This window comes from Mytilus edulis, chromosome 3 (genome assembly GCF_963676685.1).
Source record: "Mytilus edulis chromosome 3, xbMytEdul2.2, whole genome shotgun sequence".
NCBI lineage: Eukaryota > Metazoa > Mollusca > Bivalvia > Mytilida > Mytilidae > Mytilus > Mytilus edulis.
The window spans coordinates 57796937-57815461 of record NC_092346.1 but is presented as its reverse complement, the minus strand read 5'-3'; the positions used below and the strand labels follow the sequence as shown (position 1 = coordinate 57815461).

The 18525-nt window shown below is 32.0% G+C and overlaps 2 protein-coding genes across 2 annotated transcripts in view; one reads left to right on the top strand and one right to left on the bottom strand.

The window, feature by feature from the left end:
* LOC139514397 (pecanex-like protein 4) overlaps positions 1-18525 on the bottom strand; it is a 29469-nt gene that overhangs the window by 8897 nt on the left and 2047 nt on the right. The window contains exons 2-9 of the mRNA XM_071303577.1: positions 14780-15584; positions 13983-14156; positions 10542-11083; positions 10116-10252; positions 8465-8945; positions 6407-7633; positions 5652-5772; positions 2751-2937 (exon numbers count right to left, since the gene is read on the bottom strand). Coding sequence (XP_071159678.1) covers positions 2751-2937; positions 5652-5772; positions 6407-7633; positions 8465-8945; positions 10116-10252; positions 10542-11083; positions 13983-14156; positions 14780-15474 — 3564 coding nt within the window. The 5' untranslated portion in view covers positions 15475-15584. The remainder of the gene's footprint in view (positions 1-2750; positions 2938-5651; positions 5773-6406; positions 7634-8464; positions 8946-10115; positions 10253-10541; positions 11084-13982; positions 14157-14779; positions 15585-18525) is intronic.
* On the top strand, positions 327-850 carry LOC139514398 (uncharacterized). Its single transcript, XM_071303578.1, has one exon. The coding sequence runs from the start codon at positions 416-418 to the stop codon at positions 812-814; it is 399 nt and encodes a 132-aa protein (XP_071159679.1). The 5' UTR covers positions 327-415; the 3' UTR covers positions 815-850.

Below are 18525 nucleotides of genomic sequence, written 5' to 3'. Positions count from 1 at the left end.
ATTATTACTTTAAAAAAAATATTTATCTTTAATTATTGAAAACAAATTTCTCTTCTAGTTTCAATAACTACATGATTAATTTCTTTCATGTTTAATTATTGTAAACCAATTTCTCCTAGTTTCAATTACTACTTGATTAATTTCTTTCATCTTCAATTATTAATTCCTTTCATATAATCATTTATTGATTAATCCCTTTTATTTATAGTAATCATTCAAATGCTTTGTGTTAATCTTTTAATGTTACCTTAGAAGAAGTAACAAAAGTGAGAAGAATTAATCACAAACACAAGCCAAACCCAAGCTAACTTTAATTTTGAGTAAGTTGTAAAGATATATATACAGGACCATAATTTGGGAACGTTATTCAAACTATTGAACAAGTCCTTCTAACCAACACACTACCAATACAATAATGGAATACTCTACTGTCCAAGCCTATGCTCAGCAGCTGAAGACCTTACTCACTGCACATGACCAAACAGTTACTCAAATCAATCTACTTGAGGGTAAAATCCAGCAACTAGACCACTACTTGTTTACAGCAAACATCAATGGAAGTCATGGCTACAGTAAACATCTTCTAACTCAAAAGTCAACTACACTTGGTATCCGTAAGATGTACAACCAGTACAGAGAGAAGAAATGGAACCAAGTCCAAGAGTTATCTACCCTCATCATGAAGTCTGCCAACTCCACTCCTACATCTCCTGAGAGCACATCAGAGGGTTCACCAAGACGTACACAACAAGACATTGACACTACTGTACAGTCTTTAACAGAAGATTTCTGTGTATTCTCCAGAGACTGTTAATATATTTGTGAATTGTTATCACTGTATTGTAACTTAGTGCTTTCTAGTGTGAATTGTTAATCAATTGTTATCTAATATAAATAAATATATAAAAAATATTATCCTTGTTTTAAGTTAATATATAAAAAATATTATCCTTGTTTTAAGTTTTCATTTTATCAGTACAATCTACATACATTTAATAATACACCCATCTCTTGAATAGAGTGATAAAAGATTTAAAAAAAATGTGTTTATTAAAGAAGTGTAATGACCTTAGTAAACTTTTGCTTTATTTAACAAGATTGCTGCATCATAAGCATAATGTCCCCACCAATGTATAAATGATGAATCAAACATCGTGTCACAATGTGTAGTTATGGTACAATGGACACAATATGGTAAACATAGCAGAACTCCGATACAAATGGTCAAAGCAAATGACAGTACAATTTGGTCAACTTCACACTACCAGGTATGAGCATTCTAAAAAATAGTCTCTAGATTCAAAGACAACAATCATGACAATGTTGTGGTCATACAACAATAGATTTCTAGAGCCAACAATGAAGAACTATCAAGCAATGAACAAGAGTGCACACACTGAAATGTGACACTTCTGTACTAATCATTGATAATATGTTGATAGTCCTAAATATAAAACTTTATTAAAACTGTCACATAAACTTAACTTTAACCAAGAAAACTAAACATTGACCAATGAACCATGAAAATAAGGTCAAGGTCAGATGAACCATGCCAGGCAGGCATGTACAGCTAACAATTCTTCCATACAACAAATATAGTTGACCTATTGCTTATAGTTTAAGAAAAACAGACAAAAACACAAAAACTGAACACTGAACAATAAACCTTGAAAATGAGGTCAAGGTCAAATAAAACCTGCGCGACTGACATATAAATCACAAAATATTTTTTAATACACTAAATATAGTTGACCTATTGCATAAAGTATTAGAAAAAAAGACCAAAACTCAAAAACTTAACTTTGACCACTGAACCATGAAAATGAGGTCAAGGTCAGATGACACCTGTTAGCTAGACATGTACACCTTACAATCATTCCATACACCAAATTTAGAAGACCTATTGCATACAGTATAAGAAAAACAGACCAAAACACAAAAACTTAACTATAACCACTGAACCATGAAAATGAGGTCAAGGTCAGATGACACCTGCCAGTTGGACATGTACACCTTACAGTGCTTCCATACACTGAATATACTAGACCTTTTGCTTATAGTATCTAAGATTTGGACTTGACCATCAAAACTTAACCTTGTTCACTGATCCATGAAATGACGTTGAGGTCAAGTGAAAACTGTCTGACAGACATGGGGACCTTTCAAGGTACGCACATATCAAATATACTTATCCTTTTACTTATAATAAGAAAGAATTTAACATTGCAAAAAATCTTAACTTTTTTTTCAAGTAGTCACTGAACCATGAAAATGAGGTCAAGGACATGTGACTGACCGAACTTCGTAACATGAGGCATCTACATACAAAGTATGAAGCATCCAGGTCTTCCACCTTCTAAAATATGTAGCTTTTAAGAAGTTAGCTAACGCTGCCGCCGCCACCACATCACTATCCCTATGTCGAGCTTTCTGCAACAAAAATTGCAGACTCGACAAAAAGCATAAAAATTAATTAAAACACACTCCCCCCTTAACAAACAACCATGGGGCAGAATATTCAATAAGTACTGTAAGGTACACTGGTACAGTGTCCTTTTTAATACCTAGTATTTGTTTGGGACAATAAACATTTTTAAGGAAATGTTTGTGGAAAAAGTCAGCAGCATTATTCTGTTGAGGAGTGAAATAAAAAAATCACTAGTTGAAAATATAAGTGACTAGCAGCATGATTCCTTGTGTAAACATTTTGAAAGCTATAAAAGAACTAACTGCACACATGGAATCTTTACCTGTGCTTTATTGTGGCCCATTGAGAATAACTGTTTCCTTGACGACAATACAGCAGCTTTCCAATCATCATCCTTTTCCAGTCCAATGTACCAGTCTTTGTCATACTCCTCAAAGTATTCCTGGGTTTCCTCTGGGGTATTAGCTTCGCCTATCAGTATCTGGTCCAGCATCAACTTAAAACCATACCTGTGATATTACATGTATATACAAAATTAAGCACTAGTCAAAAGAAATGAATGCCATCGTCAAAACTGAAAGTACATGTTTTTAAATTCTTTGGCTAATTAACCCTTTCTGGACCCTTTTTAAAAAAAAATATCTATCAACTTGTTGCTGTGATTGCCATTGATCTCAATAGTTAATTGACGTAGTTGAAAGATGAATACCTTTATCTCCCTCTGGATGAATCTAATGACAACTTTTTAGTTTTATGATGTAGAAAATTTATGGAAGAAATAATTGATGCAAGCTATACTTTATTGTAGTTTTAACATGGGTAGGCATTATATTAATATTATTTTAGCCCTCACTTAGTGAGGGCTAAATAAAACAAGAGGTTCTCAAGAGCCTGAATCGCTCACCTTAATTTTTTTGGTTAAATCTCTCATCAATGATTATTTTGGCTTTTCAATTTATTTAAATGTTCTTTGAATCGTCCTATTTTCTTCAAAAGCAAAAAAAAAAATCATTTTCTCCTATGTTCTATTTTAGCCATAGGAGCTATGTTTCTGACATACAAGGAAATGAAATATAAAATTTATACTAGATACTCTGAAACTCATTTAGCCTAAGTTTGGCTGAAATTGATACAGCAGTTTCAAAGGAGAAGATTTTTTAAAGTAAGTCAACATGATGAACAAATTGTGAAAAAAGTCTTTAAAGGGCAATAACTCCTTAAGGGGTCAATTGACAATTTTGGTCAAATTGACTTATTTGTAGATCTTACTTTATCTGTATCTATAATAATATTCAAGATAATAACCAAAAACTGCAAAATTTCTTTAAAATCATCAATTCAGGGGCATTATACCTGAAAAACCAGTTACCCAATTCGGCTGAAAATTTCAGGACAGGTAGACCTTGACCTAATAAATACTTTAACTTCTTGTCTTATTTGCTCTAAATGCTGGAGTTTTTGAGATATAAGCCAAAAACTGCATTTTACCCTGTGTTCTATTTTTAGCCATGACGGACATGTTTTTTGACGAAATAAAAAATAAAGCACAAACTTTATTTTATACACCCTACTGATCATTCAGTTGAAGTTTGGTTGAATTTGGTTTAGTAGTTTTAGAGGAGAAGATTTTTTAAAGTTAGCAAATATGATGAACAAATTGTGAAAAATTGTCATTAAAGGACAATAACCCCTTAAGGGGTCAATTGACAATTTTGCTCATATTAACTTATTTGTAGATCTTACTTTGCTGATCATTTTTGCTGTTTACAGTTTATCTTTATCTATAATAATATTCAAGATAATGACCAAACACTGCAAAATTTCCTTAAAATTACCAATTAAGTGGCAGCAACCCAACAATGGTTTGTTTGATTCATCTGAAAATTTCAGGGCTGATAGATCTTGACCTAATGAATATTTTTACCCCATGTCAGATTTGCTCTAAATGCTTTCGTTTTTTAAGATATAAGCCAAAAACTGCATTTGACCCCTATGTTCTATTTTAAGTAACAGCGGCCATGTTTTTTGACGGATCAAAAATCTAAGCACACACTTTGTGCAGGATAATCTAAGGAACAATCATGCTAAGTTTCATCCAAATCCATTCAGTAGTTTCAGAGGAGAAGATTTTTTAAAGTTAGCAAATGTGATGAACAAATTGTGAAAAATTGTCATTAAAGGACAATAACCCCTTAAGGGGTCAATTGACAATTTTGCTCATATTAACTTATTTGTAGATCTTACTTTGCTGATCATTTTTGCTGTTTACAGTTTATCTTTATCTATAATAATATTCAAGATAATGACCAAAAACTGCAAAATTTCCTTAAAATTACCAATTAAGTGGCAGCAACCCAACAATGGTTTGTTTGATTCATCTGAAAATTTCAGGGCTGATAGATCTTAACCTAATGAACATTTTTACCCCCATGTCAGATTTGCTCTAAATGCTTTCGTTTTTGAGATATAAGCCAAAAACTGCATTTGACCCCTATGTTCTATTTTAAGTAACGGCGGCCATGTTTTTTGACGGATCAAAAATCGAAGCACACACTTTGTGCAGGATAATCTAAGGAACAATCATGCTAAGTTTCATTCAAATCCATTCAGTAGTTTCAGAGGAGAAGATGTTTGAAAAATTGTTAACGACGACGACGACGGACGCCAAGTGATGAGAAAAGCTCACATGGCCTTTTAGGCCAGGTGAGCTAATAATACTAATATAATGCCTACCCATGTTAAAACTACAATAAAGTATAGCTTGCATCAATTATTTCGATTCTGATTAAGACAATTAAGATAATTTCTATGTTAAATGTGTATAAGGGTAAAGCAATTGTGTAGGCTCTTCCATGAACCTCCCTTTTTAATTTGTAAACAAGCAAACGGCTGGCAATGTGATTTTTCAGAGGGGGAGTTTTGAACAGTCAGCATGAATGGTTATCATATCTAGGTCAAATATGTCAATTTCAGAATTCAACACATTACAGTCATAGTAAATGAATTAGTAACAACATGTGCATCATTTAAGAGTTTGGAAGTGTTTTAAGTTAATGAAATATTTAAATTCATGCTAATTTGATAAAATTCATTGTTATGCAGTAGTCAATATACGCATGTGCAAAATAAATTATTGGATTTAGAGCATGGGTTTATTCATAAAGCGAAAGAAGCACGTCATATTAGAATACAGAATCATTAGAGAAGCAGATTCTTAAATTACCTGTATGCTCTGAGAACTAAGTTATGCAACTGCTTGTCTTCTGACAACCAATCTAACATAGCATTCCAAGGTAAATCACCATTATAATACTTGTATAGCTGACTAGCACTTTTTACACTCCCTGAAATGTACAAGTACAAGGTAAAGAATTTAATCTAAATCTGTTAACAGACTGTGTATAATTACTAAAGATAATTGTTTTTGTGCTGCAGTGTTTGTTCCTTTCAAACATCTGTCTCTATATTGGTGATTGATTATTTCTTGCTTTATGTGCAGTGGCAGCTATCTTACATGTTTACATATACAGGAGAGAAGTAATGGGATTTAAGCTTATATTTACTTCACTCCAAAAAATTATTTCTTAGACATGTACAATAATAATACATACATTGCAATCACTATCTACAAGGACTGGTACAATTCTAGCTATAGGACATCATCTATAATTCATTAACATGAGTTTCTTTTGTATAAATGACTAAAAAAAACCTTATCAGGATGATCACTGATTGGTCACTTGTAAATGTAGCTGCTTAAGTCTATTTTTTATCCATATGTAGATTATCAAAAAAATGAGCAGACTGATACATTTATTGGTGGAAAATGTAATTAATCTCAGGTAAAACTTGAAATACTAAAAATCTACCATTTCTTCATAGTTTTCTTCGGGGCAGTTTTACAGTACCTTATTTTTTTGGTTCAAAATTCAAAAAAATATGTATGCATTGAAAAAATCCAACTATTAATTAACATACCATTTGATTCAAAAATGGAATAACAAGCCATGATAAGCTGTGAGTAACAATTAAGTAGAGCCTCATCCCCGGTAACTTCTCCTAGTACTTGTTGTGTAGATAGTCCAGTGTTTGACCAGTCCAATGTACCCAATACATGTTTGTACCAGTCTCGTGGAAATTTACTCAAGTACCGAGACAGCTGTGAATATTCTAATGGCAGTTCTCTCCACCTTGATGGTAAACTTATCTGAGTGGAATGTGAACATTTAAAGTCAGGTGACCCTGCTAGATTAGTGACAGGTTTATAAATTGTGTTACCATAAGAAAACTGGTTCTTTTTTATTGGAGCCTTAGATGTATTGTTGGCCGGTTTGGATCTTTGGTTAATATCCATAGCTGGTAACCCAAAGTCAAGGTCATCTAACATCTCATCAAGAACGTCAATATCGTCATCAGATTTCATTGGTTTATTTGATACTATTGGTTTTTTTATTTCTTTTTTGGGTGGTTTCTTATCATTGAATATACCATCTTCAGAAAATATACTGTCAGTAAAACTATTGAGTGAAGACCATGATGACTTCCTTTTTACCGACCTTGATGATGGTGGACGGACAGTTGTTCTGTTATCTTTATCTATCACAACTTCCACTGTTGTTTTATGAACTGGTGGAAAGTTACCTTTCCTTGTATTTTCTGTATTTGTAACATTATTGGAATGCCTTAAGTTACCATTGAGACCATTGGAAAAATTATTATTAGATTCCTTTTTGAATTCTGTCAATTCAACTTTTTCAATTGGTTTTTGTCTAGACTTTGTCAGACTTTCATCACCCTTTTTCTTTCCTTCCTTTAATTTGATCTGATTCACATGTCTTATTAGAACCCATACTAAAGCTTTGATGAAAGAGTCCATGACAATATCATAATTAGCTGGATAATCTATAATTCCAGTCAGAACATTTCTAGCATCAGAATATGCCTCTACATTAGCAGAATCCATAGGTGTCAATGTATGCATTGGATACTCGTTGATATAACCCATACAAGAAGCATCTTCCTTTTCAAATGCTGATTCAAATATTTCATCTATCCTCGCTGCTTCAGCAGTGTGACAAGATGTTTCCTGTAATTCCAATCCTTTAATATTTAAGGAACAGAATCCATAACCTCTCTCAAGAACCATAACCCAAACTAGCCTGTCCTGGAATCTGACAAGGTAATGGAAACCTGGTACTGGTTCACCTATTAAAAAATCAAAATATGTAAACTATAATTAAAGTGTAAAATCAAAGAGTATCTCATAATATTCCAATAAATTGATTTTTATTTTTGGTATTTTAATGCCACTTTTAATCACCGCATTTAGGCTATTTTTAATGCCACTTTTAAGCACTGCATTTAGGCTATTTTGTGATGGCCAGTTTATTGGTGGAGGAAGCCGGAGTCAAGTGAACCCGCACAATCGGGGTTCGAACTCACAACCTCAGTGTTGACTGGCTAGTGATTACAGTAGTAACTACTTAGACCACTCGACCACCGAGGCCCCTATTCTATACATAAAAATAACAGAAAACTAATCTGAATAATGCATGTGTATGTGTTTCATTTAAATTCAGAAATTACTTGGTAGTACTTTTATAAACACCTCTCGTTTAGTTGGAATATGTGGTGTTTATACAAAATTATATTGATGATTTTCTCTTTTTTAAGGTTATCTGACCATTTGGCAAAAATTGGAAACTTTGCAAACTCTTTTTATTTAGCAAAACTTGTTTAGAGGATTTAAACAGCTTTTTTTACATTTTTTCCAACACTGAAACACTTTTCTTCAAAATGAATTTAACAATTCATGTACATTCATCATTGTATTTAAAAAAATATAAATATGAGACCCAATTTTGATTGTGATATTGATATCATTATGTAGATTTGTTTGTACTAAAAATTAAAAAAGCCATTATATGAGTTTTCTCCTAGTATTTAACCTACTAAAGATAAAAAAAAATCACATAACTGTTTCAGACATAGCTTTTTATTGTTTTTTGTCAACGATAACTAAACATTGAAACCTACCAAGACTGCCATCTGCAAATGCTGCCCTTAAAGTTTGTGATAACTTTGGAGCCACTTGCATATAAAACATAGTATCTGGATTACTGTTAGCCGATGCTCCTACTGCCTCAGGCCAGAACTTGTTTGGACGTGGAAATCCAATGAAGAACAAAGGCAGGGTAAAGAGTGACAGTAGTGGTGCAGAAAGAATCGTGGCTGCTCCAATGATTCCTAATACCACAGGGAAGAACAATATCGATAAGACAAATATTGGAATTGTTGACTTCCTCCTCTGTTTCTTGTCTGACACAGATGTGATTAGAAGAGTGAAGGCAAAATATAATTTGTAGATGAACTGGAAAAATCTGTCTCTTGAAAGTCCTATTAGAAGTGACAGTATTGGTACTCCATAACTTATAACTGTAGTATTGTTTGGAATGGCAACCAGTATTATGTGTACGATTGAGAGTTCTAGCAGGCTGTTAACTGTCCCCTGCCAAATCTGCAAGATAAAGAAGATACAAGTTTTCCATGAATTTCAGCTAATTTGGATCTGATCTATTAAATGTAAGTTTAGAATTTAATCATGCAAGATAAATCAATGCCCTTCTGTATATGCTGTAGTAGGATTATTACTATGAAGATTTTTAAAAATGCATGTTTTTATAATTGCAATGTTTTTTCTTAAGAAGGAGACATAACTCCCATTTATCAAACAACTTCTTAAGAACTTAAAAAGTTTGATTTAATAAGTCAAAATGGAGAATTATTCTGTTTGCTCGTTATGAGATATTTTATACAAATAAAGCACTACAATAAAATGTGTCCAGAATTTGCTAATCAATAGGGATTCAAATACTGTGAAAGTACTTTTATTCATTGGGAACCAATTTTCGTGGTTTTTGTAGATGACCTTATCCACAAATTTAAGTTTCCAACGAAATATAATAAGTGTTGTCCAAATGAAGACATGGAAAGATCCCCATGTAGATTTGTCTATCGATAATATATAGAGAATACATTTAAAATCGGCAAATCTACCAATTGCACTATGAACTACAACTGCAGGCAGGTATACCCAATTAATCTTTAAAATTTTAAATTATAGCATTTTTTTATATAAATGTTTTCTTCAATATTTACATGTTTATGACTTAATTAACACCTTTGATGGTCTTTAATCTGCTGATCACTTAATCACGGGTTAATTAGTGTCATCACTACGATTAACACATGCAGGTGCAACAATTTGAATGTTTACTTTGCAATTTCCTTTAATCGAGACAATATGTTATCTTCGTTTCTAACGGCTTCAATTGAACTATCTATTATTTTTTTTTAGAAAACTAATTTTTTAAGAATCCACGAATTTAAGAACCCAGGAACATGTAACTTTTGCTAAAACCATGAAAATTGATACCCACGAATTAAAGTACTTTCACAGTAAAGCACTACAATTAAATGTGACCAGAACTTGCTAATAAATAGTGCAGCTATGAGACTGAAAGTCTCACCTAAATTTTGTTTTCTATGCTAAAGTTGGACATGAAAATAAAAGATGAGCTATTAAATTCAACTCACCAGCACAAAGCTTTCAATAATGAGAAAATCATATTATAAATATAACGTAAAGACAGGACTGTGTTCTAAATATATCTTTCAATTGACTTACCCATCTGAATACTCTAACGGTACCAAATGTGTACCACACAGCTATTGTAGTGTCCATTCCTGATGTCAGAGACACAGAATCTGGATCTGTACTAGTGATGAGGATTGATATATAAGCCAGCATTAGAAAGGGACTCACTGAAAAGACAATTGACTCTTTATTTATTATCAATAAAAAATATCTACAATGTCTTGGAAGACAATCACCTTTCAAATAAATGTAATTTAATGGGCGTTTTTACTTTTGATAATACTGTCTTTTAAATAATCTCCATGTGCCAATTGTATTAGGAAATTAATCTTTGATAATTGAGCTACTCAGTATACTTTTATGTAATTGTATGCACCATGTTAAAATTTCCAAATCATTCCTTCCCTGAAGTAATAAAATTAATTTGTTCTACAATTTTATCACTGTTGGACTTACCCCAGTTTACTATAAATCTCCTTATTACACCTAGTATTCTTAGTCTCCGCCGTCTTTTGTCATATGATCTTCCTCTGCTATTTGGATATATACACGGTAAGTTTCTCCACAATCCAAAAAAGATGTAAACATTCTGTAAGTCCCTAAATATTTTCTCTGCTACACAACATCCTATTATAACATATCCGATTGTTTTCCAAGCACTGGAATCTATAGAACCAGCAGTGCCTGTGTTAGAATTTAACATTCCTGACATGACTCCTACAATTACTATCATGACAAAATGGTAAAGACATTGTAATAATCCAAATTTCCATAAAAACCCATATTTTGAAGTCTGACTTGTTACATCCATTGAACTGGTACCTGATGTCACTTTATTCCTAAACAGTAAGTAATGATAAATGTTATTGGCTGCTGCACCAAGGTCAAGGCTAAGTAAGTATCCCATCAAAGCACATATCACAACTGTTGCTATACTTTTCTTTATAAAGTAGGCAGCAAGAAATACTGTTAAAGAAATCACCAACAAAACAAGTAATCTGAAAAATAAATTATGATTAATTAGTTAAGACTTCTTTTAGTATTTAAGCATTTTTATTATTATTGTAAATGGTCCGAGTACACAGTTATCGTCCTTTGATTTTCGTTGTCCACGAATATAGTCCTTAGTGTGGACAGTGTGTTACTTGCCAATTTTTGTTATACCCCTTCCAAATTTATTTCTCCATGTTTTATGCCTCATATAGCAAGTTGGGGGGTGAAATGACACTGTAAAAAAAGTTGGGTCATAAATATTAATGTAAAGTAGTGATTAGGTCCAGCTGAAAAAGGTCAAAAATTAGCACTTCGGAAGCTGTCAAAAGATTTCAAGACCCCCTTAACATAAGATTGTCCATATTTTGAGTTAGAGCTGATGAAGTTTTCTATAATTTTGATATAATTTGTCCCAAAAGTAGTACAACACACTGTAAAAATATTATTGAGAAAGCGCAGGTGGGTTTTTTTTAATTTTCATTTATTGTCTAAAAGAAATGCACTACGAAATAACTGTGTACTCGGACCTAAGAGGTGAAATCAGGAAATATAGAATCTGTACTTTGGCAACTTCCCTGAATGATTTGATGGTGCCAATTTGTCAAATAGCATAAAACTAAAGGATTTAAACTTTTATTTGATAGAATTTCTGCAAAAATGACCAATTTTGGCATTATATGGTCAAAATAAGCATTTCATAGCTTTTTCAATTTTGATGCATAAGTGGCATTCTGACTTTCTATCTGACATGTTTTCATGTGTCAATTTTTGTGTTTCTATGCTTTAATCCAGTTTTATTACTCATTTGTGAACTCTGAATCTACAGAAAAGAAGATTATCTCAGAAAATATGAGCAAAATGTGTTGTATAAATGACCCTCGTCTAACGCCCTGTTTGGAATAAGTTAAATGTGAGGAGCATGGCACATAAAAGTTGAAGTCCATAATAAATACCTCAATAAATTTGTATAAAAAGCACTTAACAATGTCTTTTGTACCTGTTTCATTTCACATAATATCTTTCTTTACCTCTGTAGGATAGCATGTGGTTCAAATATAAGCCTGTTGAGACTAAAATTGCATGCAAGTTTTTCACTAAAAAGTGAAAAATCTTTGTATCAGACCATACTGTCTACTAAAAAAGTTGAATGTAAGAGCCTTTTTGTGCTCAGATTTATTGTATCATGTCACCTGAGTATAGAAATGATAGAAAAGACACAAATTTTTATTTCCTATAACTTCAATATGCATTTTTAAATGTAAATATGTGCTACGGCCTAAATTGACCCTAAATTAATTTTAGTCTTACTTGGCCTAAGACCCTTTTAAACTAATATGATATGTTATTTGTAAGTTTTCTTTCCATTTAAAGTACATTAAGTACATATGTAAGGATTATTTATAATCAAAAAGCTTCACAAACTTAAAATTGCTGGAAAATATTACATCTTCATGTAAGGCCCGCTTCATTGGAAAACCTCCATTTTTAGGCACAGGCTCATATAAATTTGACTTTTGAAAAATTATGCTAAGTCTGATATGACAAATGAGTACTCTATTGCTTTAAATACATGATATATTATATATTAAGGCATTTTAAAAGTATTTTTTTGCAATATTTAAATTTTATAAGCCCCAAATGTTGATAGTTGAAATTTCTCAATTTTAACGTCTAAATTTAACACGCAAAGTTGAATATAGAATTAATCATATTGTCTATAATATATATCCTATTGCTATGAAACTTTGTAAGCAGTCTTGTAATATATTAAGCTTTAGTCATACCAAGTTTTATTAAGATTGGTCAACTTTTTCTATCCTATTAGGTCCGAGTACACAGTTATCGTCCTTTGATTTTCGTTGTCCACGAATATAGTCCTTAGTGTGGACAGTGTGTTACTTGCCAATTTTTGTTATACCCCTTCCAAATTTATTTCTCCATGTTTTATGCCTCATATAGCAAGTTGGGGGGTGAAATGACACTGTAAAAAAAGTTGGGTCATAAATATTAATGTAAAGTAGTGATTAGGTCCAGCTGAAAAAGGTCAAAAATTAGCACTTCGGAAGCTGTCAAAAGATTTCAAGACCCCCTTAACATAAGATTGTCCATATTTTGAGTTAGAGCTGATGAAGTTTTCTATAATTTTGATATAATTTGTCCCAAAAGTAGTACAACACACTGTAAAAATATTATTGAGAAAGCGCAGGTGGTTTTTTTTTAATTTTCATTTATTGTCTAAAAGAAATGCACTACGAAATAACTGTGTACTCGGACCAAATGGTTTCAATTTCATTTGTCACAAAACAATATTGTATAATATTTGCTTTATAATCTAAAATAAACTGAACTACATTATTTTGAAAATGGAAATGCTGTGTGTTCACTTCATAGCTACAAAAGACTTTTTGACAATTGTCCCTTAGAGCATTTACTTTGATATGAGTAAGAGAGTCCTCATGACAGCTGTATGTCTCCATTTTCAAATGTTGCTGCTTTTGCTCTTAATAATGTTACTTTTATAGACCTCTTTAAAAATGATTAAAAAACATGTACATGTCACTCAATTTTCATTCAGAAAAAACCCTGCACAAGACAGGACTATAAAGCATTAAAGGCACAGGGTTGCTGGAGGGTCTGGATGGGGGGGGGGGGGGGTCTGTTATTCTGTAAACATTTATTTTTCACCCTTTTTTTCTCTAATCTTTAAAAAAATAACCCCTTTTTTCTCTAATCTTCAAAAAAAAATAAAAAAAATTCTCTAATCTTCATTTTTTTTGCTCGTTATTCTCTAATCTTCATTTTTTAAGGGCATTATTCTTTAATCATTTAACCCCATCCAAATCTAAATTAATAATAATATATTATTTTGAGTTCAGTTTACAAGATAGCATAATGAATACATACCTGATATCAGAGGACACAGGAGAGCCTCCTAACATAAATACATGAATCTGTTCAAATAACCAGAGAATGAAAGCATCTAAGGGAGGTAATAAGCCTGTTATCCAAGCCAGAGGTAAACAGGCAAAAACTATGTGAAGTGCTTGGTCAGCTGTATTAAAAACTGTTGAGTAATACCTGCATTTGAAGAAAAAATAACATTAATTTAACACAAAATTCATGTACATGTAATATGGAAATAAATCTCTATCATCTATTCACTGGTATTTTAATCATGCCTACATGTATTTTAATTTGGTAAAGCTTTATACTTATAAAAAAAGGTTACTTTTCATTGTGCATCTATACATGTAATTATAATGTTGCACGTCTTATAAATGTTATCAATAATAATCTATATCTTAGTTAACTGGATTGCATATGGTCATGTTATGATGTTCATGTTGAATACTAATAAGATCATGAAGTGTAACTGAACTAACTGTGTCAAGAAGATATTGCACTGCATATAGTCTGCATTCATGATCATATTTATTGTTTAATCTAAAAACTGATTTTCATGATGTATTAATGCTGTGTACATTTGTGTGTACATATACATTGTATCATAAATTTTTATATTTGTGCAACTTTAGATTGGATAAAATCTGCAAACAATAAGTATTTTTTTATATACATGTATATATTTGCAGATTTTGTCCAATATAGATTCTAATTGCATGGGCAATATACTGATTTATATAATTTGTATTTATCATATACATATATGTGAAAACAAAAATAACATACTTTATACATACCTATTCATAAGATAAATTGAAACACAAATAAGAACATACAGTGACCTCATTAAAGGAGCTATTTCCCAGCTATCTTGTGTTTTGTAAGTATTTGGTTCTGGTGGTGACCCTACAGATAAGGAGTACTGAGCTATGCATAATGTCAACCAACCAAATATGTACAATACAACGGTTGCCCCAGTATTGTGACTATAAAGTGAATTCAGTGTCATTGGTAACAAGTACATGAAGGTCAACCCACACACAAATCCTGACAATACTGCATGGATAACAATATTAAATTTGAATCTCTTCTTTGGTACAACAAATTCCAAAGTTTCAACACCACAGCATGAGAAGAAGTCAATTTCATCTTCCTCTGCTAGTAGATTTTTCTTCGTAGGATATGGAAGGTCTGATGAATTTTGAGCTTGAACTATTGTTGATGTCAACTGCACAATCAACACACACGTAAAAATCAAACTTCCAGTTATAATACTGCCTACATAATCATCTATGGTTTTAAGTTCTACTAATAATGTGAATATACCTCCAATTAGAAATGGAAACAGAAATAATAACAGCTGTTGGAAATATACATAAACAGGTGCTTCATACCCAAGTCGTAACTTTGGTCCTCCAAGCAGAGTCTGAGGAAATCTTTTAGAAAGAAATTCTCGTTTATATTCATTCAGAAGAGGAATTCCAGTTCCCATCGTGAACTTTCTTTAACCATGAATTTATTTCAACAAATGAATATTGTGTCTTTAATCATCATCCTTTCTCAAACTCCATTGTTGATTATTACAATTGTTGGTAGTTTCACCTAAAAGACAGAAAAATAATAAAATTGTAAAACAATAGTTACATTGTATATTTATGATATTAGTTCTTCTTAAAAATGTGCAAGTCCAAAATGTAGACATTTAGCTAGTAACTGGTCAATACATTTAGGTTTTTTTTTTTAGACTGAAAATATTTACTCTCATTATGAACAGAATGACAATGATCTTAGACATCACGGATTATGCACGAAACAAATTAGAAATGTAGTATTAGAACACAATACTACTAACTACATAATATTTACAGGAAACAGCTCACTTATGCTTTACTTCTGCACTATTGTTTCATATCATAAATTATAGATTTATATCTTTTTAATCATAAAATTGTTTATTCAATTGCAATATATAATTTTCAGTTTAATATGAGGTAAATTTTAATTTCCCGTAAAATGTAATAAATAGTCTATGTATTCAACAGTATGTAATCACCAAATGTCAGGGGTATAATGTATGACCCAAAAAAGAAAGCATTATACCCAAAATGTGTGGGGTGCGAACGTATAAGGAGAGTGACCAGACCAAATACCAATGGAGATATTGGCAATATTTCTCATTTATCTGTATCTGTATTTCTCACTTCTGTATATGGGTACCAGTGGCGGATCCAGACCCCCCCCCCCCCCCCCCACCTTTGCTTAGACTTTTTTATCCCAATTTAACATACAACACACTAGAATTTGCCATGTCTATGTTTTACTGACAAGTCCCACATCAAATATATCAGTACATACAATGTAGCTTTTGATCCATACTATCATTTTATGACAGACATTTGATAGGGAAAATGAATACAGCATAAAACATGTCCAACTCTTACACTTCACAGCAACTGTAAAATATACATGTTCCATGTCAGGAACTGTTAAATTTTAAACTTATTTTATGTTTTTTTAGCCCAAAAAAGGTCCTAAAATTTTTTTCGCCTCGCTCCGCTCAGCTATCTTTAAAAAATTTGCCCCCCTTTCCAAAACCCTGGATCTGCCCCTGGGTACATCACAGATTCCTTATGGCTATTGTGAGACAGGTTGGTCTTCGCATTAATTAGTCACGCTTGGTGAGGAGTGCTCATTTAAACTCCTCGGTTGTAGTGACGGACACTACAGAGTCCTCTAGATGGTTCAAGTCTACTGCAGTGCGCACAAAGATAGAGTTTTTGTACTGGAACTATGACCACTTGTTTGTTGTTACGGACTTGTTAGTCTATAATGTTCTTAGTAAAAAAGTTATTCATGTTATTAAATGTTGCTTTTATTTGTCGTTTGAGTCTATGGAATTGTATTACCCGGTAGATTGTCTGGAAGAAGCGCTGGTATCTTCCCCTTAACCACTTTAAAAAAGAAAATCAGTCCTTGTTGTTGTCGTCTTGATTGTAGTGATGGATTCCAATTTGTCAAGGTTTTTTGGGGTATATGGGTTATTTCAGGGAGGATTCCAAGTGTTTTCAAATGGGTCCCTTGAACATCAAATTGGGAATTTTTATTCTAATTGGGAATTTTTTAAGCATAAAATCTAAGACGAAATAACCTTATTTTCCTGTAAAAACGGAAAATTTATATTATTAAGTTTAACCTGTACACTGATGTTCATGTAAGTTGTAACATTTTGAATAATTCTGAATGGGCTACTGTTATTACATGAATATCATTGAACATGATGCACTAGTGTATCATCTTAACTATAGTAACCTAGGCCTATTACAAAAACATATATTTCAGCTAACATAAACCACTGTAAAAAATCATTCATCGGGTATTTTTTCAACAGCAGGTCATCTCTATAAATTTACCTTGATTCAAATGGATTTCAAATTGAACTGGTCAATTGTCGAATTCAGAAAAGCAATTACAAAAGTTCATATACATTTGTACTTAATTGATAAGATATTTAAAGCATTGAACCAGTGTTCTTTAAAATTATTTGGATCATCTTCAAAACTTTTGAAATAGTTCCATAATGATGACATCGTATATCATGAATGGTCTATCATCAACATTATTTTCAATAAAACGCTCAAAATTTTGTCTTTTGAGGAAATAATTTCTTTTACAAAACAAGTTTTCATAATATTAAATAACCGGCTCTGCTGGGCGATCTGCTTTTACGAGATCCGCGCCCATTAAACTTTATCCATCATTGTTATATCAAAATTTGAATTTGCTCTCTGCTGAGGTCTGCTTTGACACCCATTTTTATCAACCTGCTGGGCGATCTGCTTTTACAAGATCGAATACTCCCATAACATATTAATCAATTGAATTCGGCTGCTAAAATTGTTTGCCACATGTTGACATAATTAAATCGTTGTTAATAAAATGCGATCGTAAACAGCATTCTTATCCAGATTTTAAAACGTTTTGACAACAAACTGTGAAAAATTATAGTTGCCTTAATCAGTGACAGAAACTTTTCCGGAAATATTGATTTTTATTTTATTTTCCTGAATTGGGAATTCATTTTCATGTACATTTTTTTGGGGCCGCTGGCCAATTTAAGGGCCGCTTACCTAAACTATATAGTGGAATCATCCCTGTATTTTTATTAGCCTTTTTATTATTACAAATGTAGGTTTTCTCCCAACCTGTTAGCTGTTGACAGTTGTACAAGAACCTTATTTATCTCTCTTAGCACCTGACATAGTAAAAGGGTTCTGAAGAAATTCAAAATCTTCAACATATACAAAATCAGGATCAACTGAACTTGGCGACACAATACTCGTATACTAGTATTGTCAACAATACTGGTATATAATTAATGTACTAGTATTGTTGAAAAAAAATAAAAAAATCAATAGGGTTTGTTATTTTCATATGTCTTTTATTAACAACTTGTTGGTTGTTTTTCATGCATTTTGTCAGATAAAAAAAATTGAGACTTTTGCTTATACTTTTATTATACTTAGAATCATATTCAAAACATTGT